The following is a 27645-nucleotide window of genomic DNA, read 5'->3' as shown; positions in this document are numbered from 1 at the left end:
TCTAGAATATTCAAAATGCTAGTGAATTGTCATCAGTGAGACGATAGACCTTTGGCGAATATTCCAATTGACTGACGTAGGTTTGGACGTGCTTATGTGCGCGCATCGATACATTGGCTGCTTTTTTTCTGTATATTCGGCCAATATTGCGAACGAGTGTGACGTCATGAAATATTACCTGCATTCATCACATCTGACAGGCGTCGATACAACTAAAAGAAGTTATGACGTCACGAGAATCGATTATATATTTAGGCCATAAATGAGACCTTTTTAGTAAAAATTGTTTTTTTTTAAATTTCGCTAGACACCTTCCGGGACGTTGCACCTAATTATTTGACGACCACTTATGACTCTAATAGGTTGATACATTGTTGACGTCATCTCAGCGCGCCTTGTTATATGTTCATTCCTTTGGACGTTTGTGCTTCGTCAAGATAAAGTAACTATAGAACTAACAAACTGAAAAAAAATATGCTAGCAAAGCCAGCAAAACTATTTTCTGACGCGTAAACACTAGTAAAGAGCGCCATTTCATGTTGGCACTGTCTGGGAGTTCTTTATAGCAGCACATATGTATAGTAGTACACTGTTCGTTTTCACGAAATTTAAACGCACGCTCAGTAATGGCTATGACGCTTAAAAATAAACGATGGTTGGATTCTTCATTTGAATTTCACCGGTTGCACTTTTTGAGCACATGTAAGATCAAAACACATAAAAGGGTTGTCTCTGGCTAACGCACGTGCCCGTTAAAAAAATGAGCCACTCAATACTGTGTTGTGGTAACTGCAAAAGTCCTGTAAAAATGATATAAAACAAATAAATAAATGAGTTACCGAACCCTATGATCAATAACAATTTTTGTCTAATATGTACACAAGTAACCCATTTATCGCGGAGAATGTGCTCCTTTTCCCTTGGTCTATTGTTACTACATATAGCTATATTTAGGCGAACCACAGTAATGGACGGTGTCATCTATTCGAAGAATGGTTCCATAGATTCCTCTACTGGGAGTGCTATAATTGGAACACTCTAATAACGAATCGTTTAGCGGAGCCAGGACGAATCAATATTGCTTTGCAGTTTTGAAGGAACTAAACGTCATTGCGCCACGACACTATAGCTGTTCGATAGTCACGTCATTATGCCAGCTCTTACAACAGCGTTTATATCATTTATCTTTAGTATTGGTATCCGTCAAAAAAATCTTGTATTATAACAGTATGTTTTTACCCTGTACAATTGATATTCTCCTGGTGTATTGCGCTCGACCAAATCTAAATTGTATTTATTCAATCAAGGTCGGCATATAGAAATACATTTGCGTGGACTTAATTGAATAGCTTGACATATGATACGCATTTTTTAGTCTTGTGTAGAAATTGCCCTTGAAGATTACCTGAATCAATAACCACTCCCGACCGTAAATACCTTGGATACGAACTCATTGCTCTGTGCATCACTTGGGAATAATGTATGTCAAAATGTCATAAATTGCACCCTGTCTGTTAGTATCACTTCTCCCAGCATCACGAATGGAAGACAACGTCTAGTTATCTGACTTTCTAGTTAGAATAAAAGTTTCACTAGAATTTCGAACCGGCGTGCCGTCTAAGAAACAAAATCAATCAAGATAGTGAACGATGTCGGGGTGTCTGTTGTACTAAAAATTTACACAAATATACTGTATGGTCAAAGATTACATATAGATTTTATATTTAAACGATTTGTTGAAATATACAAAATTTAAGTTTGATATTCCTTTCGAAAAAAACAAACATCTTAGATGAATGCATTGAAGAGACCCAGATATCAAAGAGTCTCAAGGCTAAAGAAATATTATTACGAAACTGTTGTTTTTGATGATGATTACTTTTGTACCTTCTTCATGTATTTGAAGTCCCAAATTGAGGTCGTTGTGGATGAAAGTTTTTTTTTCGTTTTGCGGAAATATCAATCATACATCTAACGTATTACCATTGCGATTAAATGCACAAGACAATGGTCGTCATCGTTACCGTTTACCTGACCGGAAACTGTTTAAATGTGCGCTGATGATTTGTTGTGATTTTCGCATGATCATCACTATAACTGCAATCCCTATTTGGTCACACATTCTGCTAATCAAACACAATATTATTCAATTTCATTCAAACTGTTGTTTCGTTTTATTTCACGTGAAAAAATCCGAATGAGTACAGTAAATGCCGGGGCACACTTCGAAAGCGTCACGTTGGTGTCAACGGAAACCTTGTGTTCACATTAGTCCAATTTGAATTGGTCAATCTAACGCAGAGAGAAAACATCGTGAACACTCGTGGAATTAAAAAATTAAAAGACACTGTTCTGTACGGCATCTTGGTTCATATATATCGCTGTCTTGACAAATTCGAACAATGCAACGCGTGTAGTAAAACAAAAACATAAAATCCGGACGCTAGCTAGTCAGCTCATAAATCGTTTACAGGTGAATGTCAAAGCCATTACGGTTATTCAGTTTTTAAACACCCCCTCAATATGTTAATTCAAATCATTCTCTGAAAAAAATATTGTAATTGATGAATTGAATCTCTCTTGAAAGCATCGGACATGAACACTGCGTATTAAGGGTGCGTTGTGTCTAAACACACGGCCTACTCAAGGCTCAGTATATAGGCAACATACATGAATCGATTACCAGTGACATATTCGCTACCTTGTGCTAATACGGCGCAGATCGATCGACATGAACTCCATCGATTACTATCTACTTGTAATTAAGTATGGAGTGAATACAATGAATGGCAATTACCGTGTTGTTGTTAAGTCGCTGCTTCTGAATTTTGTTCAACAAGCAATTCGTGTTTTATAAAATGTTAAGCAAATTGAAGGTGGAAATAACAAATGGTTCTGAGTCGTTTTATGGTAACAAACAAATTTACAACTATATAAATTATCATAAACCAAAACAGAACAGATTTATCTAATATGTAAAGGTAAACAAGTGCGATTCCCTTACAAGAGATTCGCCTTGTGTCGCTCTCTGATATGATATGATATGATATACACTCAATAGTATGATTTGCGATGTAATTAGGTGTCTTATGGAGTTTGTCACTTCGTATTTAAACCTATCACTTGATGAAGAAATAAAGCGCGGATGTAATTGAATATAGGCAATTGATTAGTTTGGTTTCATCACGTCGACCTATGATTGATTGCATTGATTTCGGCGATTCCCTTTGTGCGCATTCACTGTCGCCTCAAAGTCGTGTCGAGAAGTGAAGTCTTCATTGAAACCGACTTTATTTGTGGCTCTATGAACGCAAGCTGTAGCGCCACGATGTTCAACGCACATTTGCCTCTAATTGGTCTCGTTAACAAAAGATCGTGATTTTTTATATGTAAAACTTCTTGCTGACAACTCAAAGATCCTCCGATGATGACAACCCAGTCCGAACGCCTAGATGCAAATATGAAATACACCGTGTTTAGAGTTCAAGATCGAATGACTGATGTGAATGTCGCCTGTGTCAATTCCACGAGCGACATTCACATCATCGAATGACTTTTGTTTTTCTTAGTGATGCTTGAAATTGGTTTGGAAATGGACATTGGACATCAATCATGCGTGAGTGTCAATGTGCGAAGCCCTTCTGGTACTGGCACTCGCAATTCATAACATCATTAATTTGCTTGGAATGCGTTTATATTCTACGACGATTTGCCGAATAGTTCATTCTCCGTGAACCACGGGGCGCAACAGTTCATGGTTAAATGTCAATTTACTGCGTGTTAACGAGACATTTAATTCAATTTGTTTCTTATATTCCGCTTCAATTGCTCTACAGTCTCAAATTTACATATAATTAATTAAATAGGAGTTCACACTTTCTCAAGACCCACAACATCGTTGTATAATTTTGGTTCATTTATTGTTTTGAACACAAATATCAGGATAGGGTCAGAATATTGCCTGAAATCATCAAATAGATTAGATCGTTAGTTGCAGTTCGTGGCGATAAAAATATAGTTTCGATTCCCAAGCAACAGCGAACATCATACGTGTGACAACTTACTGAAACGATGTTATAATAACGTTCCTATGTATGTGTGAAACCTACACCGCTTCCACCATGACCCACATAACTCATCAAAGTACGATACATTTGATAGCATCTTTCTGAAAATAACCTAACAATTTCGTCTCTCGTTTATCACTAATCATTTCACATGAATTCAGCCGATTTTTCTCGAATTTCAAATCGTTAATTATAGTATCCTCGACAATATACAGACTCCTACTAGTCAGCCATTACGCATATATAATTCTCGTAGAGACATTGGGGTTATGTGATACACTGCAGCCGCATTACCAAAAAGCTAACTCCTTATCTAAAATTATCGATCACCGTTTCATAGTGAAATATTACAACAACAACAACAACAACAAGACACATCACAGTTTTTAAGTGGTTATATACTTGGAAGTTATCAAGGAGTGAGCACGACGATCATAAGACACAAGAATGCAATTACATTCCTAAATAAAAAAAATAGGAAGTAATTAGCACAGCAACGTGTTTTCAGAAGGTCTAGTAATGTAACCTGGGTCAATGGGTCATCGACGTTAGCTTGTACGCAAATTGTTCATATATATATATTATCTATTTTCCAGTTTTAACCACTACCAATATAAATAGGTTATCATATAATGTTTTGATATTTGTGAATAATTGTATCATGACTGCCAGTTTGCATATTTCGAATAGACTGAGTTATTCAGTGTGTTGACTACGATCATTAATTTTGGTACAGTTTACCAACAATGATCGTAGTGGGTCAACTGAAAAAATCTCTTTTAAATCATTGCAAGCTCAGAGTGGAAAATTGATTTACTAGAAAGCCAATAAAATGCATACTTTTAAACAATAAAAAACAACAAACGAGATCGTATTTTAATCAGATTGACACCTAATCTACAAATTACACAGAAATACTGCCTAATCGTTATTCCATCAATTACTCAAATTTGATTAGTTCAAATATTGTACAATAATTCCTTGAATTGAAATTGCTCATTACTGACGACCGATGTATGAGTCACCGCCTTGTTTTTTACATCCGTCATAATTTCATAAGTGGTTACTACACCCACGATAACAAGTGTATTCAGTTATTAAGATTGTGTATTTTGTATTTCATGTTTTTAAATTGTTAGTCACCCATATATGTGAGAAAACAAACGAACTAGAAAATTTATTGTCTAAATAAACAAAGCCCTTGGATCGTCACCGGCGTATACGATTTTACGCGTGACATGCGATACCGACCAGAGTCATATTACATTAGCATGCTAACATGGTATTTTACATTAAAATAAGATTTTAAGTTCAAGTTCAAGTTCAAACTGATTAATTTCAAATAACAAGTTCACGGAAACGACTATAGTGTTTTGATCGGTCAGCATGCAAGAGAGATATAAAGTGCCTAAAAATTTGTAAAACACAGAGCTTTCCAAATTAATTCGAAATAACAAATTATAATTGTATCAATAAATTACGCAAAGACGGAGTGTTATCCCGTATCTTCTTCACTTCTATATAAATGTATTGACTACTAGGAGATGGGTTGTGCCTAATCGCGTTCAAGTTTAGGTACCATACATTCTTTTAAAACTCGTACACGCACCCTTAGCCACAAAGTTATTCGATGGAACGGTGGATATTAAAACGCGAAATAGATATCACATATGGTTGGCAGGCCGTGTGTGAAAACTAACATTTCGATATAAAGCATCCAATTAGTATCTCATTTCACCTCATATTAGCTTTCGGTTCAGGTGATCCTTACCGTCTTTTGAGATGTTACAAAAGATTGAGGATGAGCCATTGCACAAAGAGAGAGGGGGAGAGGGAGAAGAACGGAAAACGTAATAAAAATACACCTGAGATCCGTTCCCTCTAGTATTCATACCGTTTCAATTATTCGCAGTAATTGGGTGTAGTTATACTTATATGTGCTCCCAGTGGGGGTTATTGAGTTCTCCTGGATTTGTAATTGCTAGTTGAGGTGTGTATTTGTCGGCTCTACACACTTGACCGAAGGTTATTCAATTCCAACTCTCTTATTTGAGATGATGAAGAAAAGATTGACCCTCGGCGTGACACTTGCATTGAGGATTTCATTTTGAGAGCGTTAGACAAGGTAATGATATAATGGATGTCAAAAGATGCCGGTGAGGCACCTGGGAACACGCCTAACTGCAGATGCACTACACTCCGCTGACCCCAATGAGCAAACATCCGTGGATGTATCCCTTGTTTGAATAACCTAGCTTGATTTGTATTTACGCTAGTCGAGACTAGAAGCCTGAATGCACGTACGGTATTCTAAGATGCACTCCTTCCCTCAAAGACTAATTACGTTAACACACGCTTCTCAGGTCAACAGACATAACCCCATGCATCACAAGAACTACCCATACCTCATACTATACAGCACATCTCCATTTGGTGAGATGCGTAGGAGTTTGTTATCTACGGTAATCGAGTGGAATTTCCCGTCTTTTTCATTAATGAAGTACAAATCCGGCACCCATATCTTCTCCACAAGTTTGTTATTCAAACTGATTGTATGATTTCCATGGAAAGCAAGGCGTGGATCGTTCCATCTCTGGCGCATGAAGAAGGTTACGCTGTAATCCTACACGAGAGAAAATAAAATAAAACGCCCACTGTTAAAGGAAGTTCTTGGCAAGAAACGTCTCTGATGAAATGTACATGTGTTTGTATGGAAGAAATAGCTGAGTGGACGAATCGACACTGAGAAGTACAAAGTTTATTTCAATAAAAGCAATAGATTAGTCACCTTCATTAAATATTAACAGACAACAACAAAACCAAAAAGCCATCGACTGGTACAGAATGACACAAATATAGAGGATGTATTGTATGCAACACGTCAGAACTACCTTTTACACATATTTACATATTGAGTTGTAACGAATCACCGCGAGTGTTGGAGTCATTATACCCTCATTTTCAATCTACAACGTGGTCATTACATTGATTCTAGAGTTATTATCGGCTCGGGATTCAGATTATAAATATCGATCCATGACATTAATGGAATAAAACGAGAATTCCCGTCTTAAATGACACATAAATAATTGTAGTTTTATTACGAAATGCCCAGACACAAAGCACATTGCATATACGTAATGTTAAAACAATTGATTTATGAAAAAAAACAGTATCATGTTACGGGGTTTAACTGTTAATTATTGCATGAATAAAAAAAAATATATATATAGTAGTTGATCTGAACAATTTATCTTTGTTACGACATATTCTTAAATTGAAAGTTTATTTTTTTAATTTTCCACGTCATTTCACTACTCAACATGCGTGAGTGATCGACATTCACATTTGTTGAGTAGTTTTAGTTTCTATTTGATGTAGTGTATTTATGAATGCATAGGCGGGAATCGCTAAAACATTGGAATCCAAGTAAGTTGAATGCAGAAAAGAATGACAGTATAACGTAGACAACAGAAGTCATTCCTCGCGACACGCTTTTATTCAATGTTGAATATTTTGGAATGTAAATTAGATAAGTTGAGGCTGGATATTAGCTAAAATAACATCATATCTAATTCGGACATGAACTACAGAGAATACTGATGAGAAGTGATGTATTGGTTGGAAAATAGTGAGTTCCTGTTTCGTGTTTCGAAAATAGTGAGCATAAATTATGAGATCATGACGAAAATAAATACTCAAAGTATGCGCGGAAAAAGCAGTTTGGAGACATATCGACCGGCGCGTAGCTTACTGAATGACGTAGTCGTAATTGAATGAAGTATACCATAGCCAGAAGTTTTAGCGAAAATCATTTAACCATATTCGCATTTGCGCTGCATTGTTACTGTTTCGATGTTAACAAAGAAAAGGATTCGATCGTGACGTAAATATGACGCACAATTTGGAAGACGGCCGTAAAATGTTTCAATACGTCCATATGGCGTTTTATTCCATTATTTATTTTTTGCTGTGTAATAATACTTGACATGTTACACCTACTGTATATCAAATGATGTTATAACCATACGTGCTATATCACATCACTAGTATTTATATATATATATATATATATATATATATATATATATATATATATATATATATATATATATATATATATATGTTTTTGTAACGAATTAACTTTAATGTTTTGGAAGAGATTATGCCATGTCTATTTAATATCCTGTAATATATATTCTGATTCATATCAAATGAAACAAAGAGTATGATTTGTGCAGCTCAACATTTCAAAGTAACACATTTACCGCACTTAAATTTCATCAAAAATTAACAAAATACAATAAGAACGTCGTGAGTATGTGAGTTATCTCGCATGGCAATACTCTGAAAGTAACCGCACAACTGCGTGTTTTAATTATTTCAATTATTTACTGATTGGCTAATGTTTATTACAAGATTCATGTATAGCATTCTACATAACGAAACAAGATTTAATAATACGTATATACTGTGTAGTACAAAATACTCCAGCCCGTTTTAGTGAGAGGCACACATTTGCGAGTCGAAGAGTACCAAACGTTGTGTGGTAGAAAATATTTTTTGTTTTTTTTGTTTTTTGTTTTATATTGAGAAATATGTTATTTGTTGGAATCTTTAAGACAGTGAGTCACATAGTGTGTTGTTGTAGTGAACATTTCATTGGGATCTTCAAGGCATTGAGTCATGGTGAGTTTTGTTGTAGTGAACATTTCATTGGGATGTTTAAGGCAGTGAGTCTCAGTGACTTTTGTATCAGTGAACATGTTATTGGGATATTGAAGGCTGTGGGCCTATGTGAGCTTTGTTGTAGTGAACATTTCTTTGGGATCTTTAAGTCACAGTGTATTTTGTTGTAGTGAAATTCAGATGCGGATACAGGATTTTGTTATGGGGAGTCCAAACTTTAAAATCGCCAGACTAAGTTATTGATTTTTTTTATATTATAAAAAAACGAATTGATTAAATCTTTCAACATTTTATTGGGATGTTTAAGACAGTAAGTCTCAGTAAGTTTTGTTGTGTTGAACATTTCAATGGGATCTTTAGGACAGTGAGTTTTGTTATAGTGAACATTTTATTAGGACCAGTTTTGCGTTTATTTGCATTAGCTATGTGAAAAAAAAAACATTCTGACATTCACGTACTAAACGTCAACGCATCTTCACTGTACTTTGCAGCAAATCAATCACGCAAAAGTACAAGTTAACGACACACGATAGAATTGTCGAAGTAGAATTGCGTGACAACAAAGACAACTCGTCACATGCCTCGTCTGTTCAATGTGTATTCGTTTCAAACTAAATTTAACTCGTTAGTGATTATTTTGTATTATTTTCATACAGCCTATGGTGGGTTTTCATGACTGGCGTGTAGTATGTTTGTGACGTGACGTCACACACTGCCATGGTTTAGACATTCACTGTATGAATAATGCTTCATGACGTAACGGATGCCACAACATGTGACATTTTGTTACCCAATCACGACACAGTATGTACTAGTATTGTGTGCTACAGTCTATGAATATGCATGAGCAATTGAAACTAATTTTTGTTCAGACGCATTTAGTTTTATTGGCGACTAACGTGTTATGTAACCACAGTTGCATGACCGCATTCTCTGCGTACGGCACGTAATCGTTATTGTACCGCCCTGCTGTGTAACTCCGGTGTCATTCGCCTGTGCCGACGTGTTACAAGGTCATTGTAGTATCAATGAATGATTGAATTGTGTTTTTTTTTCAGCGCAGACAGATATTGTACTCGGAATATTCTTTCATCTCGTTAATGAGTCACCCGGATTCAAACTCGTGTGATGTGATATACGGTCCCCAGAAAGTCAAGACGACTACAAATTCGATATTTGATTTGCGTCGTGGTTATGTTCTACTAAATATTGATGATATATAACATTAATGAATATTCATTATCTACCTCAGCTCCGAATCACGGCAATTAGTTTTGAAATTTTAGACACGCTGTGTAATTGGTTTGGCATCCATGTTTTTTTCTGTAATTACATTCGGAAGACATCAAATAGAATGCGATGCCATTAGACTGCAACGTGCTACTGACCATATACATTCAATAAAGTGTACCACAGCGTGCGTGATGAGATATTATTTTATGTATACAAACATATTATCGCAGTAAACCATTTCAGTTCAAGGAGGCGGCACCGCTCAAAAACGTAGAGATGCTCGTCAATCGTCATATGCAAAATGTTATTTGATTTTGAAAGTGTACTGAATGTTGAGAGATGATACGATAAAAGGTTTGCTTTTTAATGTATTATGTTAATTAATTTGAATACTAATCAATCACGTGTGTGTCATCCGTTTCCCGATTAATGTCGGCATGGCGGTACTGCTAACTGTCGGTTTCACACTGTATATTTGAAAAAATATGTTGGCTCATTTCTTGCAATCTAAAAATACGCATCCAACAAATTACATAACATAAAGAGGAAGGGTTGCCACGTTGACAACATCTGGTCTTTGATAACACACAGCAGTCCGTCGTATGTAATAACCGACGTATTCGAAACCAGCTATAGTGATGCGGCATGGGCAGACAAACTACGTCACGTGTTATATATCAGCAATGCACACACAGCGACGAGGCGTGAATAAAATGAAAGAAACATTGCGATTGAAATGACATCGTTAGTAAATGTTGCGCACGCGCAAAGTATGGGGTTGAATATCCTGTACAGGCGTTGGCTAGCTGTAAAGAGATATACCTTCCTTGTGAGTACAACTCAATGCTTCCAAATCATGATTTAAATAAAACTACGTATTGCAGTTAATCATTATATTCGTGAACAGCTTTCAAAATGCTGCTCGTAAAAAAAAATATAGCAGAACAACAATCCGATTCCGACACACCATGTGATGACCTGTGGCAATATTTAGGCAAACATACATGATTACAAATACAAGCCATCGCCAAATGACAAATAAACTCGTTTACAGTCCCAATGTCTTAAAAGCAATATGTATTACTAGTTGTGTTGTTGAACTCACATTGTTGTCATACATGGAATCATTTAGAGTTTTAGTGCAAAACATATCTTGTTATCTGGGCCATCTTTATCGATGGCATCTAAAGTTTACTTACAATGAAATTAAACTAAAGAATGATAATATCTAGTAGGTACGAGTTTTATCAGATATAATTGACATTAATGATAGAATAGTAGTTTTCGACCTTTTCTTCAATGCTTTTTTTCCCATAAGTCCCAGAAAATGTTTGATTATTTAGAGAGCAAGGACAATAAAACGCATCATTAAACGTATCGTTGCCATGCAACTGTATTATTTTACTCGATTTACACAACATGATGATGGAAAATGATGGTAATGACCATGCTTATTGTAATCCAAACCTGAAAAAAATCTCGTAAGTTCAGGTTGAAATGGGAAGCTTATCAGAATCTGGATATCATCATGGTTCGTAAACTGCAAACTTGGACGCAATTGCCGAACCCCTGGTGCGATTCACTTACGTCATGGTTCAGTCTTATTCTGAATCAAAGACGTTGAACACATAATATCAAGAGGCGCACTACTATTTTAACTTGATTAACGGAATAACACGTTTGTTTCGCTTATATTCTTATTCGCACAGTGATTGACAGTATGTGACGCGCAATTCAATTTAAATTTGTTTATAATGTAAACTTACTAAATTAAGATACTGTAAAGGGGTAATTATTCAGTGGGTTTTAATTTAGCTTATTTCGCTGACTGGAAAAATGCGCTCAATTAAAACACAGTAAATATGTTAAATTTAGCATAACGTTATCTAGATGACGAAACCGTGAATTTAAAACCCACTAAATATGCCTGAAATGGTAAATCAGTAAAATTTAAACCCAGTGAAAATTAGTCATTTTACAGTAATGTGAATATACTACTTTGCTATATAGAATTATCCCATTTTACTGATAATCCTACATTTTGTAATAACTGTTACATGACTGTTTTCAGATGATTTCTACAATAGTCACGATATCGAAACCATCTACTATTATTATTCAACCTACTTAAGCTTGATATCCACTTACGTTACGAATTACGTTTTATTGTCATGGGCCTATATCTTGAAATATAACTGTTCGGATAAAAATGTATTCTAATTGTGAGATTTCCTTAAGCTCCCGGATTCGTAACTTACAATCTGTCTGGGTCTGTATAATTGTTTATATTAAGCGTAAAGGGGATTACAAAGCCACACAGCTGTAATAAAAGTCAGCCAACTACTATTAAAGAAATTTTAATACATGATGAAGCAATATATCAATGTACTCATATTACTGGTTTCTACTTCAAATAAAAGATACACATATAAGCACGTTAAGCAGAGTTAGGTTTGTTATATGTGTGCATGTGTGTTGGTTAGATGCACAGTGAGTAAATATTAGCTACAAATTTCTAACCCCATCTGTCACTATTACTGTATCACTGGTCTTGTATGCATAGTCGTGGAAGGACGAATGATCAGAGAGAAGGTCTGCTAAGGTCTTGTAGGGCGCTTATCATTCTTTTACCGGGTTATAACATGGCTGCAATCAAAGTCAAGTGTAACCCTGGCGAAGTTTGTAGGTGTTGGATTTGTTTCACTGTCGATCTCGCCATTGCTACTTCTTTAAATTAAAGTTCCCGGCAGTGCAATACGCTCCAACGTCTGTTCTGTATCCCGTGGTTACAATTGACCAGGAATCCATAAAAGACTGAAGCCATAAACCATGCACATCTGTGTGGCGACGTTTCGTTACTGAGCTGTGATTTTCCGCATGAATTGATTTGATTGCAATAATATAATATGTTGAAATTGGTATATCAAATCACTTCACAGTTGAACTTCGCAAATTGAAGCTGTTCAAATATTAAAGTTGATTGTTAATTGCGAATTAGCAAACTAAACAAAAACATGTTTTTTTATTTTCTTAATTATTAAAAAAAACACATAACAAATGTTCAAGAAAATGTGATAAGGTATCCGATAGTGTATTATATTAATATATTAATGAGTGCAAAACATATTATTAAACATAAAAATTTGCAAAATTAGACTCAAATTTAGAGGATTGTTCTATTGGCAATTCGAATGAACACAGATCTATGGAAGTACAACACGATATCGACGCACGTCGATTAAAATAAACATTCATAAATTCCGTTTGTTTAAATAAATACAAAATATGTCAAAAATGGTGAATATTTTAATGAATTTATGAGATGGTGTATATTTTAATGAAATTATGAGATGGAGGTACGCAAATAGTGCAATATGCGATAAAAAAAAAGCATATGCATATCCATCTTGTCACTGTATAGGTGCACCTTCATTCCACGCTGTTTCGAGCCATCTTTCGGGGTTCCAGATTTGTGTGGCCTAGATAGATGCGCGTCTGCATACAGCGGCGATGTGAGAGGTCGATATACAGACCTTGAGAAAGGATTGTAGACCGAGGCGAAGCCGAGCTGCGCTAATGTAGTTAATGATTTTTATGATTTAGATTTATGACAAAGTCCCCGTTATTTTTTTTAAAGTTCTCTTTGTGCTCGTCATATTAAAGCGGAGGGGTTGTCGCCAGCGTGTCCTTGAAACTTGAGTTTCAACTTGAGTGGCCTTTACAACAGATTGTTTATTTACATCAAAACACGTGTTCCATGTAGTAATAATATGGCCAAAAATAAAAACAGCCGTTATTCGGCCATCTTCGATCTGATTATGAAACACACTGATATGTATGATGTATGTACCAAATACGAATGAAAATGGTACATAAATTGTGGAAATATAGTAGTAAGGCCAACAACTCAGATGGCTGTCAATTGGCCATCCTTGACCAGATAATACATGTATGTGCCAAATTTGAATGAAAACTGACAGAGCACGTCCAAGATACTGCATAAAAAAGACAAGATGCCTGCCAGTCGACCATCTTTGATCCAATTGCGGACAAAAATCGTCATGGACATGTATCCTAACATGTATAATATATGTACCAAGTTTGAATGAAAACTGACAAAGCATGTCCAAAATACAACATTTTCAAAAAACAAGATGGCTGCCAGTCGGCCATTTTGAATCGAATCGCTAAATGGAATGTCTTAGAATCACATCATCTGATTACATCTAAGGAGCTTATCCACAACAACCTCTTATTATTTTATCTGTGGGTATTTAGTTTGAAAGACGTGCACAATCATTAAATCAGTTTTGTTAAGGAAAGGCAAATAAAAATGAAAATTACAAAAACTGAATTTCTTTCAAAGAAGTTGGCATTTGATAGTTAGTTAAATAAGTTGAATACAGACAATAATTTGATATATACTTGTAATTACCAGAGTTGATTATTACTTCATAAATATTAGAAGAACATTGCGAATTACCTATTATTGTTTGCCCAAGAGATCAAGACACAATAAAAAAAAAACAGCCGGAATATATATGTGATTTTCACGATCTCAAACGGTTCTGAGTGTTCAAACATCCTGTTTAACTGATATGCGAGATAATGGCCTTCTTTTTTTTATTGACACAATTACACATAAATAGAAGTGCCGGAATTCTCTTTCACCGATACGATTGTGATCCCTGTCCATAATCCAAACACAAACGCAAAGCCAGGCACAGTCTGAGTCTGTTATTAGATTTTTTTACAACCTGATCAATCAAGCAAATAAAGACGCTGAATGTATATAGTCGTACCATGACATGGCAGTCTCTTGACAATGCATACATCGCTGGTAGCTTATACGAACTTCGTTGCCAGCTAATTATGTATATTGATGTTTTTTGTCTGTCGTTACTTCAGGCTAATGACACTCATAAATATTCACTGATGTAAATAACGGAGTCACACATTAGTTAAGAAGTCATATGTGAGTCGTACCATTGTCTGTTTAAAATTGTCACAACCGCTGCCATATTTAATGGAAATATATAGTGAATGACATTAAGTTGAATGTCACAGTGATGACCCTCTACAACGCAGTTATCTATTTAGAAAACGCGCATAACGCCAGAGCTATGGGAAGCACGCGAGCGTAACGCTATGCTATGTCGCGCAGTATTACATTTTGTTATCCACGCATATATTGGGATTTAATAACAGACTAGGATTTGCATTCAACTGAGGCAAACTGGGCCTGTGAGCGACTGCTTATGAAATCGGTCTTTCATTCTGTTGCGGGTGCGAGCTCAGTAACGTAGCAACCATGGTATTCGAAACTTCATTCGCTTCCGCATTTTGACAGTGTACATATTTGGAAGGAAACCGTTTCGTCGTGACAGACCTAACTTGGAGCTTCGAAAAAAAGTGTGTAGGCGAATTGATATTTGGTGATAATCATCAAATTAACTATACGAGCGCGGCTGTAAATTGACTGAAAAAATGATTAACATTTGTCATGATATCTGATTCAACGAAGTGGTAAAATAATCGGCATACTTTCCTGAGTTCATTGGTGAACAAACATGCTGAGGTTTATCCGTCACTATATTATATTTTCATTCTGATTCGTATAGTGTTGTGCGTATACTCATATTGTGTGTGTTGTGTATACAGTGCGTTACTTAATATCTCGTCTATTGTGTATTACGTGTAACACTTTTATGTATTGTGTACATTGCATGTTACGTTATACCTTACGTAGTGTGTAGTACGTGTTACATAATGTACTGTGTAAAATGTGTGTTGTATTCGTTGTTGTACATGACGTATCGTGTCTTACAGTATCTTAAATTAAATGTGTACACGTTGCATATTATTCTATGTTGTATATTAGATACAGTGTGTGTTATGTTAAACAGTGGGGTACCATTATTCTATATTTTGTTTAGAATGGTTTGAGTGTTATATTTATTCTAGTATCGTATTTTTAATATGCAATACTATTTTGTATATTGTGTCTTCGAAGTGCTAACATCTCTTCCGTGTGTATTATGAGGTTATTAGGAAAATACCGCAAAGTGTGTACGAAGAGAGTACATCGCGAGTATCGACCGACGAGTGGCGGAAGTCAATGCGATCGCGTATTGCCTGAGTGCATACTTTGCGGTATCCTTGTAATAACCTTATTTATTATACCTCTTTTCGAACCAACCACTTGATATGTGAATCCCAGAGCTGAACAAAGTGATGACAATTAGAAGATCTTTTTCGCTATGAACTTCGTTTTCAAAGGCGTCCGCCAGTCTGGAAACACCGCTGTAATCGTTCCATATTTGGAATGCGCATTTCCTAATATGGTGGGTTGGTAACTTGTGGCGATAGACTGACAGATGTATAATAAAGTCTGTCAAACTCTATATGTCGATAATATTATTTGGTTATCGAAATAATTCATACTAATTCCGTTATAGTTTTTTTTAAATATTTTTATACATGTTTTCTCTGGTCGAAGGAATAATTTAGCGGGTCCAAAACGTCAACAACAAAATTATACAAAATCCGACACGCATAACATGTCACGCCGAACGTAAACAAAATAAAGTAGGTGAATGTGATGTAAATAGATCACGTGTTCAATGCTGGTGACGTAGATTACTACAAATAAATCCTAGGTGGTATATTGTGTGTTACATTGTATTGTGTCTAAGTGTGTATTATATGTTACATTATATTATATCCACTGAGTATTATGCGTTGCGTAACGTCTAGTGTTTTTTGTATGCAATATTATATTATTTCAAGTGCGTTACAATTTGTATTATGTAAGGCGTGTGTTACATTACTTTTTTCTGTTGTGTTACAATCACTTCAAGTCATAAAACAGTTATACCAGCAATGTGTGTTACGGGATGATTCCTTATGTGCGTGTTATAATTTTTAACTTTAGAACGTATCACGTGTTATATTATATTATTATACACCTGTCACCGTAACGCCGTAAGTTACAGCGTGCCGTAATTTTGCGGTATTTTACAGAGTATTTTCATCCTACCATATTTGGAAACGCGAATTCCAAATATTGAACTATTACGCGCGTAAGCGTCCTCTAATAATTAAAACAAATACGGCTGCCCCAAGGGTTTAACCAGAACCCACACAAAGAAGTTGGCTAAATCTGTTCTAAACGTTTAGAATTTCGTCATTTCCATGATGTATTCCTGGGAGGAAAAGACATATAATAATAAGGTTATTAAGAAAATACTGCAAAGTATGCACTCAGACAGTACGAGGTCACATCAAGCTCCACGCAATACTCCCGTTGTACTGTCTTCGTACATACTTTGCAGTATCCTCGTAATAACCATTATTTTATATCTTTTGTATTGTGTGTGTCATTATTTCATGTCCAGTGCGTATTGCATATAACATTTGTGTACGTGTGGTGTAATACGTCATAATATATCATATGTTCATTCTTCTATGCCTATAGTGTACACTGTGTTTCATTCTACTACGTATGATGTAAAGTGTATACGTATATTGCATATTACGCAATGTTCATTGTGGCAACAATAATAATTATGAAAAATCGCATAGCAAAATGAGTGAATGAAAACGTCATACCAGTTATTGAAGTGAAATATGTTTTGTAAATATTGGAAATTGTCAGATTATATTAACCCGATGAATAGTACATTTCTCTAACACTGTAAGGTCATTTATAATTGGTATAATTGCATAGTGATTTAAACATGTTCATTGACCGTATTCTTTGTTTTTTTTTATTTGGATATACATATTATGGATTGTTGGTAAAAGTATATATATTGTACATTGGCACAAGCAATTCGCTGGATGGCATGTAAGGTATTTGACAAGTTAGATGTGTTTTTTTTCAAATAAAAACAGTGTGTCGAAGCAGGATGTCAATTGTTATTACTGTAACAATACAATATTAAAACAGATATAACATACCCGATCGCAGAACTTTTGACAGAAGTCGTATATAAAAATAGCAAGTCCAAGAACACAAAACAATTGCACTCGCAAGAATAATAACAACTCAAAAATACATTGCACTACGAATGAGTCAGAGGAATGTATGTTCACCCCATACTATGTATGAAGTAAAGTCAGGTGTTTTGAAAAAAAAGGCACATTCTGCTCCACATGTGGCATCCGCCATATATCATGATGAGTCATGACGAAGTGGTTTCTGTATGCAACCTGATGTCTATATAAGAAAAATTACATTGATGCCATCTGTGACCATCTTTTTAACCGTTCCAATGTATTTCAGTCCGCACTCCAGCATTTCCCCACACAGAATCTTGCTAGGTTTGAATATTTGCAGATCCACTAATTCCTTTTGTTCACAGTGTTTATTTGGAAATCCCGCTATTGATCACAGGATTACCGCAGTATTATCACTTGTGAAAGTAAACTTATAAATATTCATAGACGTGGGTGCTTGTCCCAATCTGATCAAATCCGGACATCTACCCACATCTGATTCTGTGTGGGGGAAAGGATTGTGGGTAAAGTATGACACCATAGTTACTTTCACGAAAAAATTGGGAAATGCTTTCATTTATAACGGGAGAAACACTGATGCGAAAAAGGTAAACGAAACTTTCAAATATTTGAAGTCTTACATTTGAAGTTATTGATAAAATCAGTTTTCACAGTAGATAGTAAGACATCATACTTTACAAATAACCGTTTGAAGGAGAATTAAGTTGGAAGACTACATATATAGTAATGAAAATATCAATTGCATTCTGCTATATTTGTGGTGTTTCCGTTATTAACTATAAGCTCATTATATCGGCCAAAATTATTTATTTAAATTATATATACTGTATTGCATATATATGAATCCAGTCATACTACATAGAAAAACCAGGCCGGCAATTTAATTTAAATTTGATGTCCATTACAGCATGAGCGGAACAGTTATTTGTTAAAAGCGCTGTAGTGCATTTCAAGGATTTTTTTTCATCCTGTGACAATGAACTTATAAATCATGAATCTGGCGAATTAGGTATTCAATAAACAATGCATTTATATAGTTCGTTTTAGCGAATCTTTTCAGCTGCATTTACATTGAGTTTGGCAATTACCAACATTGTCTTTTTATCGTAGGCCTGAACGGGTTTGAATGTCGGATAAATGACAATACTTCCGGATCAATTTGTTCAATAAATACTATACATCTGGCAATAATTTGATGTCCACGCGGGTTAAATAACATATCATTGTTGTTGTAATTAACTAGGCTTATACACGCAGATAGTCACAATAATATTACATGTTTTCGGCGGAACAAATGTTTACTATAGACCTAGCGTTTAATTCCAAATACTAGTAGTACGAGTAACGTTGCCTTTCAGGGAACGCATTAGCCGTTATCAGTCTGAAACACGCGATAGAATGCAATGCGTTTTCGAGGAGGTACTTCATTGCAAATGGGTCCCTTGGGAAAACCCATTCTACGTCGACGGCAGTAAGAAGATTAGACTTCATTTACTTTTGCCGTGCCGTATATTCTAAAAATGCCGAATGAAACACGATGAATTGCGGTAATCTGTGTGTTTGGTGTAATTAATGCTGCCAGAGTGCATCATCCTCTGTTTGAAGTTGACAAGACGGGCAGCTGGAAATCTTTGCACTAAAAAATACTTGGATCTTCGTTGATAGCAAATGTCTAGCCAGCAAAGATACAATCAGATACAATTGGAACATACTCGTTTAAGCGTTATCGCACAGAGCAGGACTCGCCGTGTGAGAACGAAACACGCTGTGAATTCAACCAATTGGAACGTGTTTTCGAACAAAAATATATCCGTTTAAAAAGTTTCAATTTACATGCCGACAGGTGTATGTTTAGGCGGCTAACTGTAACTTTCGATGCGTTCATAGTGAGTAATGCCGCCTGTGCCGTATTATCCCCCCAGAGACACTTTACCTGCATTTCGCCAATATGTACACATTGGCTCGCCGAGGAAAACATGCCGTCAGATATTACTCGATACACGATATAAATGGATCCCTGATTAACATTCCGGACTTGTGCCGACTGAGTAATAAACACAAACTTAAAAACAGCAACCGAGAAATTGAGGTTGGATTTAGTGGATTTCGTTATGTAACCACGACAACCACGTGACATGAAGAATCGTGTCCACTGTATTCACTTTCAGTGTTTACAGCGTTGTGTCTTAGCATGTGAGTAACGACACATTACTGCCGCAGGTATCAACGATTTTGTAATAAAATATATACTACAATACTAATATATATATACAGTTTTTTTTCGGAAAAATCACACACAGCCCTTAAAACGGTGATCGTTTTTTATTCCGATATGTTCAAGTGAAATTATTCTGCAAGACAATAAATTACACAAAGTCACCTCACATGACCTATAACGTGGATACGTTGGCATATCTAAGACAGGGCCTCGTAAGCTTATTGAATTGGGCTGGGGAGACTTGTTGACATAAATCAATATTACAGTGTGCAATCGATACGTATATGATACAGTCGATGGCTTAATCTGGGCCTCTGATTGGTTAGGATAATTATGTATTCCAATCTCGTAAGAGAGCTGCTGTAACCAGACACATGATACAGCAACGTTCTGTTAAATGGCGGGTATATTTGCGCACACTACACCGCCATTTATTTGATACGAATAAATGTCTAGAAAAAAAAATATCATCACAGAGTTTGGTGAAACTGCAATTCACTCTATGTTACATTATCGTTGTTATATCAACGGGACAAATTTGAGCAAACAGTGGCGGTTGTTTTCGGTTATTCGCGAACAGCGTGTGCTTGGTCAAAATTCAATTGAGTATGGATTTTCGCACATTGCATATTTACTAAAGCAATCGTCATTCTAAAGAGGTTTTGGTTACTATGGAGATGAAATATACATTTACCATCGTGGTTTCTGTCACTGAATCAAATCCGCTGTAGATGTACATGTCACATTCCACACGGACTGCTGGACCTGTATGTAAACATATAAATGGGCGGGTTAGGATTGCGAGTAAACAGTGAAAATGTATGCTTCATTGGAGTACCGTATTGAGTAACAATGACACGTAATAACACAGTATACCGTTGCCTTATGGGTAATTCATAGACGATGTCAAACCTAGATATCGTCGCATCGAAAGTAACATTAGATTAGTACATCGTAACAGTCTGTAACCATGCACGAATATCGGAAATTAGACAATAATATATTACAATAGAGCTTGTCTCGATTACGAGATAGTACTAAAAATAGAATTGCCGTAAAGTTATAACGCTGTTCAGAGAGTGAAACTAGTCATTTGTTGACAGCGACCGCGACAATTACAACCGTGTAGCTTTGATGTGGCTTTTCGTCAATTTGATATTAATTCAAATTAAGTTTATTATCAGAACAAAGCCTTGGCTAAACTGTTTAAAACAGTCATAACACATGTCTGTCAAGGTTTTGTTATTTTACCTTTTTTCGATCCGAACGTTTTCATAAATAATTAATATAATGACGTAATGAACATCCTTTGTGAACCACGCTTTTTATAACATAATACAAGCGAAATAATAATTCGATGACACTTATACAGAGTGACGTTAAATGCATACAAAATGTTATTTCTCTAACTTCTTACTCCTAAACACTGATCACGTGCAACAAATTTGAAATCGAAAGTTACGATACGATATAATTAGAACATACAGCTCTCGTGTACAATCAATGCAGGAATGTCTCTTTAAAAAAATAATTCAGATTTAAATAACTAGCTTTTCTGGAATCCCTTAACGCATAACATTATACATAGTTTTTTTTAATTGGTGAATTTTACGGTGAAATACTAAACAAATACATCTTTGAAATGTGTATATATCGTGACGCACGCTCTGGTATCCCCATGAGTCTGTCTGTCTGTCTGTCTGTCTGTCTGTCTGTCTGTCTGTATGTCTGTCTGTCTGTCTGTCTGTCTGTCTGTCTGTCTGTCTGTCTGTCTGTCTGTCTGTCTGTCTGTCTGTCTGTCAGCCGATAAACAACTGGTTGTGTTGATGGCATGCCGAGAAAAGGTTTATTTATTTTCCCCTGTCATGGTTGTACTTCTAACGAACTTTTAGACTTTATTTCTTCACGGGCAATAACAAAATATCCATTCCAGTCGGTATGCTATTCCAATCATGCGTAGAAAGAATTGAATGTGTTCAAGCCATTGTGAACAAATAACAAAACAGATTGTATTAAATCGCATCCGCGTTTGGATTTAATCGACAGATTGAAATGTGTTTTATTTATTGTTTTCTATACATGATTGTGTTGTATTTTTTTTATTCAAGTTCTGATCTTTTTTTTTCAGCATGTGGAGACAAATTGCCTCGAACGTATACAACAATGTGGCATAAAAATGGCGCACGTTAAATGCATTGTTATTCATTGGGATTTAGACATTAATGGCAAGCGACTGTGGTATCTTGAGAGTCCAGTTCTCATATAATATTTATGCTGAGAAAAATATAAGTTGACACCAGTAAATGACCAAATACCGCCTCGTGTATCAGGATGTCAACTGATTTTGACACTTGAAATAAATTCAAATAAAATAAACTATAAACAAAAACCGATAAAATTATGACTTAGAAACAACGTCATAAAAAGTCCCATGAGAACCTGCATTATACCTCAGAAAGACAGGTTAAATCAAAATCATTTGTTTGTTTTTCCAGTTTTGTTGAATCCCCTTAAGTCAGAAATCAGGTAGTTGTATCTGCCGGATACGTTGCCAAGGTAACATGCAAAAAACGGGTATGCTGTGCATACTAAAGTGACATAGGTGAGTTTGAAGCTTTACTGTAACAAAACTAATTTTCGATTTTACTGTTTTTTTTTTAAATGACATACAGAACTTTCTATCATCTTTCATCGCAATTCTCCACTTTCACTATATTAGTGACTCACAATTTATATTATCATAAGTTTATTGAACCCAAATTTTACATTTGTTCACTAAAACACTTATGCATTAGTTTAACTTGAACAACATCGACGACTGGCGACCCCTGATGCGAAATATAATTCAGCGAGTCAGGGACAAACACCTAAAACATGTGAGCACGTCGCTCTAACGTGACATGCGACGAATTCGAATCTGAATCATATACATTCAATTAATTTTACCACGTTATGCTACACATTATACAAGTGGCTTCGGGCTCTTCTGATACATGATGTTGTCAATCAAAAATTTAATAGCCGATGACGATTTTGGTAGAATGTCTGTTGGGTAATGCGCGATTTCAATTTATCATTCGGTATTGTGTGTCAATCACGTATTGACTGCAATAGTGATAGAAATTCGTTCAAATGTCGCAATATCATCACGTGATTTATATGACTAGACAATGTTGAATTATATATTTAATAGTAGGTATTTATATTTAATGATAGATAAGATAGATGTTTATATTTTTTAGGTTCTTATTCGGAGAGGCCCGCAATAAATCTTGCTTTTTACAGTGTTTTAATATATATATATTACAAGTCGTGTTAAGTATTAATAACTTATAAAGATATGGTATGTCTATAAAGTTAATGATATAGTGAGTTGATGTTTGTATATTAATGAATTCGCGTAACAGCCGCTGTTGCACGTGTGTGACCCAAGATTCATAATACACACTTCAAAGTTTACTGCCTCAGCTAAGTACCAATATTACGCTGTATAACGTGTGGCACCGCTGTAAAACGCGATTGTAATTAAGCTCACAAACATCTGAAGAGCGAAATTCTCTCGATGATGTTTTATATTTCATGTTGCCATATGTTGCCATCCACATCAAAGGTTCGACCGTTTCAGTTAAATGTATGGTGATGCTTTGATCTAAACATATAGCTATGTTTCACAACGCACTGGCTTTTTGAGTTAAAGATTATGGCAAAATTACCTTAATAAAACATGCATTATCACTTATTTGAGCGCGTTTTTTGGGTTGATATTTGCGGGTAGATTTTAAGAAATGAATATAAAATCAGTAACACATCAGTCACAACATCCATGAGTGACTCAGTTAGGTGTTGATCCCTAGAATATATGCAATGTAAAGCGTTTATCATTATAATTACATAAACATCCGTAAACATCCGATATTATTAGAGCTGTCATAAAATTAAGGTATGAACCCCAGTACTACACGTTTATGAATGAAATAATTAAACCCCAAGATTGTGAATGAAACAGAGCCTTCACATTGTTTGAATTTAAAAGAATTTTTAAAAATATCAGTTTCAACTACAATCTAAATGCGTTGATTAAAAAAACACGTTTATTAGTGCGTGCTTCATTGCCTCAAGTTGATGTCCCTTTATTCTGTAAACTACAAGTTTTCTTTTCAGTACTTCCGTCTTTATTGCAATGTTCCGATTAGTGAGCAATTGTCATTTAGGGTATTCATATATTCCTGTTGCACTTAACAGAAAATTTAATAACTGAGTAGTTTGTTGGTCATTCTTTGAATTAATAAAAAAAACTCTTCAAAATTGAGGTTATTGCCATTCCTTATCACAGTTCCATCTATTTGCGTGAAAGTACTACAAAGTAATACGGCTCTCCCTAATACGCGTATGTACATCTCATTATAAAAATCTGGAATACATTTCTGGAGATTATTATAGCTTGTTTTGAATAATGTAATTATGCTATGAGTGTATTTTTTGCAGTGTGTGCAGAATGGACCAACAAACAAATACTGTTAATTAATAAAAAGTTATCTGTTTAAATGTACCGAATAATCTTCTATATTAAATCTGGTGCGCAAATGTCAACACAAAAATCCAATTAATATTTGAAAAACAAAGTGCATTGTTTAAAGTGGGTTCGTTTGATTTTTAATTATAGTGAATAATATGCTTTTATAAACCCCGCGTTTTTTAATGAGCTGATTGATGGAATTCTAAATGCCATGTGATCAATCTCATTAGACGTGTTGTATTCGCATTCGCATTCGCTTGTCGCTTAGAACATATGTCGAATGCGATGTGGCACGACGACAAAGTATTTTAAATATTTTTATTCATAAAATAATTTAGTCTTTGTCTATAAAATTATATAGTTCAAACAAAATGTAAGGTTTATGATTTTCAGCTCTTATAAGTTATTGGTGTTGTATTACATGGCATTCAACATTCTATAACGCCTTGCATAAATTATACTAAATGTAGTTGTATTATGCAAAGACAAACACGTTGATGCCATGACGACAAACGCCGAGCGATGGCCATTTGATTGTTTCAAACCAATCAGGGGAGATGAAATTATTTTAAATATATAATTATTGTTGGATGTCAACAGTATTTGCCAATTAGCATAATCACCATCTTGCCATATACTGTTTTCAAATGCCATCATGATCGGTATATACACACGGTAAATCCGGGTAGCCGTTAATTTGTACCGACAAATTGGTTCTTCCTACCGACGAGTAATTCGACATCATATTGATGACACATAAATGTATATTTGATCTCATAGCAATTCGAATTCGATTAAAATTAGCAATAACGCGATAAAGGTTGGTGAAATGTATTCATTAATTTGTTCATCGCCAAACGGTTTGCTGAATCACTGAACGAGGATGTGACCTATGACATGCGTGTTCAATTAAGGGAAGACGTGTTATTAAAGTAGTAGTAGTCATAGAGGGAAACTGAACTACACATCTATATCTATCCACAATAGAGGTAGGCTTACTATAAAATACATTATACAAACAGGTAAACAAAAACGTGTTTCCCTGTTATGAATAATTCATTTGGTTCTCTTCAGATGACCCTATATATTGCCCGTAAATTTTGAATTTGTAATGATATAATGCAATTCGGGAGCATTGTACAAATCTGTCCATCATAAAATATGGAAGCTTCATTTCATTAGTATAGTTCATTTCGTCAGTATGAAACATACCATAGGCACACTTTAATATCTCTCTACAAGACATTGCGTATGATTGTATGATTAGTATATAATCATTCACTGATCTAATGGAGTCAAAGTTCAGCCAAAATGGTACTTCGATCAGTTTGCAAATATACATAGTGTAATTTCACTGTAGGTTTTCGAGTCGGTGCCTCCAGCAAAAACGTTATTACTTTAAGACGGCACTTTTCACGCTGTGAAAAAAAATATTGATGCACTGAATAAAAAAAAAGTGTGAAAGAGAATTGACATCCATTAGGCTACCGCATTTATCTTTTCAAATTCACATCGGATACCGTGAGGCAACTTCGCATACACGCACCACCAAGGTTATATGTAATATCGACTTTATAAGTATAGTTGCCAGTGGTGCTATTTTGAAGTGTCAATCGCTTGACTGTCGTAAATATCGCAATTTATATATATTTGACGCTACTCCGCAGTTGTGCCAGTTTTAATAAAATTACAGCTACTCTCCTCTCTGAATATTTTATGTGTGATTTTATAAATGCGCATTTTGTTTAACGAAAAATAAATTAATTTCCTCACCTTCAAAATTCGGTCTGATCCTTATATCATAATTGTCTAAAAGGCTGTCTAATACAGCAGTGGTAGAGTTCGCCTCTCGCCTCTCGCCATCTGCTATCCTGAAACAATACCATAAATGAAATAAATGTAGGCTCACCATGTTGCGTCTATAACGTAATTGCGTTAAGGATCAACCAGGCACCAGCTTCACGCTGTCAGTGTGTTGGGAGTTATAACGTGTGACCATTCATAGTGAACGCGTTTTTATATTGATATCTTCGAGATGGGTTAAAAATAACAGCAATCTGTTGTCAACTTAAATTTTTCGTTTCACGTAAAATGCACTTACCGAAGGTAACATGATGTAAACGCACTGCCAATGACGACAGTCAAATAGAATTTCAACCGGTAATCCCAGATACTGGAAATCATGAGTTCGGGACGATGCAAATCACCTCGCCTAATGAAACGTGTTTGGCACAAATAGAGTTTCCACTACAATACTCGAATCACTAGAATTGCAAAGTATCATCACTCGGTTCGTTTTTCGTATTCTATATCAAGTTTACTCAGCATTAACGTCATTAGTGTGCCTCGACTGGTGTTTGGCGCCGACCACGTACATTCCACTTACAGTGAGTTGAAGCTCCTCGGTGTGGCTAATGATCTATGATGAGACATCTGCCGCCGGTTAAACCACTGTTAAATCAAAGAAGACGTGAGAATCAGTGAGTTGTTATAGAATGGTATGCTTATACTGCTACTGCTGGTTGTGCTTATGTTTGAACACTGTACAGACGGTGTGATGGCTTCTTGCTTTGCGCTGATGCTACACTGTGAAGGTTTCCGTACGTCGTTTTCTATCCGCTGATCATCCTTCGAAATGATTCACTGCGCATGCGTACTGAATGATCTATCTTTCTTTGACTGGACTGTGTGGTGTGGTTGATTGCATCTCTCGCACAAGAAAAAAACGCAAGCGAGGGTTGGAGTTAAACTGATCGGTGTACTACTGTTTATGTTAGGTTATGAGTATTTACAGAGGTATTAACGATTAATTCATTCCATACTCGTCACTCGCAGACAGCCTTAATAAATTTACGGAAAAGAGCCTTCATAGTTGTGATGGACGTACGCCAATGCACACA

At 35.5% G+C, this 27645-nt stretch overlaps 1 protein-coding gene across 1 annotated transcript in view; it reads right to left on the bottom strand.

Moving 5' to 3' along the window:
• LOC100374328 (glycine receptor subunit alpha-2-like) overlaps nucleotides 1–27360 on the bottom strand; it is a 45173-nt gene extending 17813 nt beyond the window's left edge. The window contains exons 1-4 of the mRNA XM_002737410.3: nucleotides 26847–27360; nucleotides 26519–26616; nucleotides 20924–20994; nucleotides 6473–6690 (exon numbers count right to left, since the gene is read on the bottom strand). Coding sequence (XP_002737456.2) covers nucleotides 6473–6690; nucleotides 20924–20994; nucleotides 26519–26616; nucleotides 26847–26929 — 470 coding nt within the window. The 5' untranslated portion in view covers nucleotides 26930–27360. The remainder of the gene's footprint in view (nucleotides 1–6472; nucleotides 6691–20923; nucleotides 20995–26518; nucleotides 26617–26846) is intronic.
• Nucleotides 27361–27645: the final 285 nt, after the last annotated feature.

Source organism: Saccoglossus kowalevskii, chromosome 6 (genome assembly GCF_978046115.1).
Source record: "Saccoglossus kowalevskii chromosome 6, keSacKowa6.1, whole genome shotgun sequence".
Lineage (NCBI taxonomy): Eukaryota > Metazoa > Hemichordata > Enteropneusta > Harrimaniidae > Saccoglossus > Saccoglossus kowalevskii.
The sequence above is the reverse complement of the archived record's forward strand: the minus strand, read 5'-3'. Positions and strand labels throughout refer to the sequence as shown.